Source organism: Berghia stephanieae, chromosome 8 (genome assembly GCF_034508935.2).
Source record: "Berghia stephanieae isolate SIO BIC M18660-M18661 chromosome 8, UCSD_Bste_1.3, whole genome shotgun sequence".
NCBI classification, from domain to species: domain Eukaryota; kingdom Metazoa; phylum Mollusca; class Gastropoda; order Nudibranchia; family Aeolidiidae; genus Berghia; species Berghia stephanieae.
In genome coordinates, this window is record NC_088367.1 from 50,481,696 (window position 1) to 50,484,195 (window position 2,500).

Consider the following 2,500-nt stretch of genomic DNA (forward strand, 5'->3'; position numbering starts at 1 on the left):
ACCGCTTTTTGACTGCGTGTTACATATGGATGGTCGGCGGATCAAATCTCTGAAGTCCCGATTTTCACGATCGGCGATCAAATCTCTGAAGTCCCGATTTTCACGATCGGCGGATCAAAACTCTGAAGTCCCGATTTTCACGATCGGCGGATGAAAACTCTGAAGTCCCGATTTTCACGATCGGCGATCAAATCTCTGAAGTCCCGATTTTCACGATCGGCGGATGAAAACTCTGACGTCCCGATTTTCACGATCGGCGGATCAAAACTCTGAAGTCCCGATTTTCACGATCGGCGGATGAAAACTTTGAAGTCCCGATTTTCACGATCGGCGGATGAAAACTTTGAAGTCCCGATTTTCACGATCGGCGGATGAAAACTCTGAATTCCCGATTGTCACGATCGGCGGATCAAAAACTCTGAAGTCCCGATTTTCACGGTCGGCGGAATGAAAACTTTGAAGTCCCGATTTTCACGATCGACGGATCACAACTCTGAAGTCTCCATACGAACTTTGCGTACCACGTTTTATTTAACTTTGGGGGATCAGACCTATGATGTCATCAGTCAGTCCAAAATTAAATAAAGCATGGAGCGAAAAGCTCGTATGTAGACTTCAGAGGTGTGATCCGCCGAACCATGGCTATTAACTTTAGCATCCCTTTTTGACCAATGGCTCACATTTAACAATATTTTCCTATTTACGTGTCTCTATTCCTCTAGATGCTGGAGTATAATGTACCCTATGGCAAGAAAAACCGAGGTCTTTCTGTTGTTTCATCCTATCAACGTTTCGACAAAAACCCTTCAGAGGAAAACCTGAAAATCGCTCGTATTTTGGGCTGGTGTGTGGAACTCGTAAGTTGAATTGTTTGGAAGTTGATGTTGATGGAAAGAAAATGACGTCACTCAGCCCTTTGATATCTATTGTTTGTTTTTTTTTAGCCAGCCATTTTATGAGTTGTTCTCACTAAATTCTATCAATCGGACCATTGAGTTGGAGGTGTGGGTCCAGGAGAAGGAAGAACCTTGTCTGGACGCCATTTTGGATCATTCTTGGTCTGGCTACTCATCTTTAGTTGTTCCAGCAGGATCTGATCTAGGCTGGTATCACCTTCAGGGTGATGGCAGCGCACAAGCTCCTGTATGACGGCAACCTGATGGGCCTTCTAAGGAGAATCGGACTATAAAACGTTAAGGAAACATATTAACACCTTAATTTTTATGTCTGAATGATATATTTTTAGTGAGAACTAATCAATCACCCAAGCAGACAGTTATGCTATGTAAAATACTCACAACATCCACCGGCTAAAAACGTACCCAAAATACAAACTATCAAATTGAGGAATCTGTGTGTAACGGTGAACCTTTGTAGTCTGATCAATAAAAATGGCTGTCTAAAAATAATAACAATGAGCTGAGTGGCGTCAATTTCGTTCCTTCCATAAGAGAAGGATTTTTCTTAGACCAATATATTTATGCTGTGCGCTCAGTTAAATTACTCACAAATTCCGCCAGCCGGGTTATAGCGTACCAACACACAAAACTATGTGTGATCTTAAACGTTTATAGTCTATTAAACACATTAAAAATAAGGCTGGCTAAAAACAATAGCAACGAGCTGAGTGACGTCAACTTTGTTCTGTCTATAGTTTTGTGTATTGGTATGTAATATCTGGCTGACAGATGTTGTGAATGTTTTAACTAAACGCTTAGCATTAAATTAATGGCTTTATTTTGAAACCTTACTTAGATTAATTTAGTGTAAATGTTGCTGCTCGAAGCTCGAAGAAATAAATAATAACGTGAAGTTGAATGTAAGCTTCAATATAATTACAAAAACAGATCAAATGAACGTTTCGGGTTTCCCCTTTATCAACAAAACAGGATGATTGTAATACCACAGATGAATGAGATGATGTGGTAGTGGCGTAGTTAAGATGAAACTCATATCTCATATCATATGATATGATTTGGTTATGTAATTAGATATGATAAAAACCAAATCTCAATTACCCATATCATTAATTCATCTTAACTACCACATCATCTCATTCATCTATGGTGTTTCAATCATCCTGTTTTGTTGATAAAGGGGAAACCCGAAACGTTCATTTGATCTGTTTTTGTAATTAAATTGAAGCTTACATTCAACTTCACGTTATTATATATAAGATTAATTTATAAGATTTGGTGCTCGCAACATTGTTTATGTTGACTTGTTCCACTTCTTGTATCCAGTTCCAGGCATATTTCTTGGTCACTGACGACATCATGGACAAATCTCTAACACGAAGAGGGATGCCGTGTTGGTATAAAAATGTAAGTAAATTAAATCAAATTGAGCTTTTATATAGCGCAATATCCACTAAATGTGCTCAAAGCGCTTTACAAGGGGTCCCTGGCAACAGCAACATTTAATATGTAGGACGGGACATAACGCCTATTAAGCGATATTACAATTTTTCGGACAAAGACAACGCTGTTAACGACCAGGT

The 2,500-nt window shown here is 39.1% G+C and overlaps 1 protein-coding gene across 1 annotated transcript in view; it reads left to right on the forward strand.

Annotated features, from left to right (window-relative positions):
* LOC144978821 (farnesyl pyrophosphate synthase-like) overlaps window positions 1–2,500 on the forward strand; it is a 50,969-nt gene that overhangs the window by 4,420 nt on the left and 44,049 nt on the right. Inside the window, exons 3-4 of the mRNA XM_078925360.1 lie at window positions 723–857; window positions 2,244–2,324. Of these exons, the coding sequence (XP_078781486.1) occupies window positions 723–857; window positions 2,244–2,324 (216 nt within the window). The remainder of the gene's footprint in view (window positions 1–722; window positions 858–2,243; window positions 2,325–2,500) is intronic.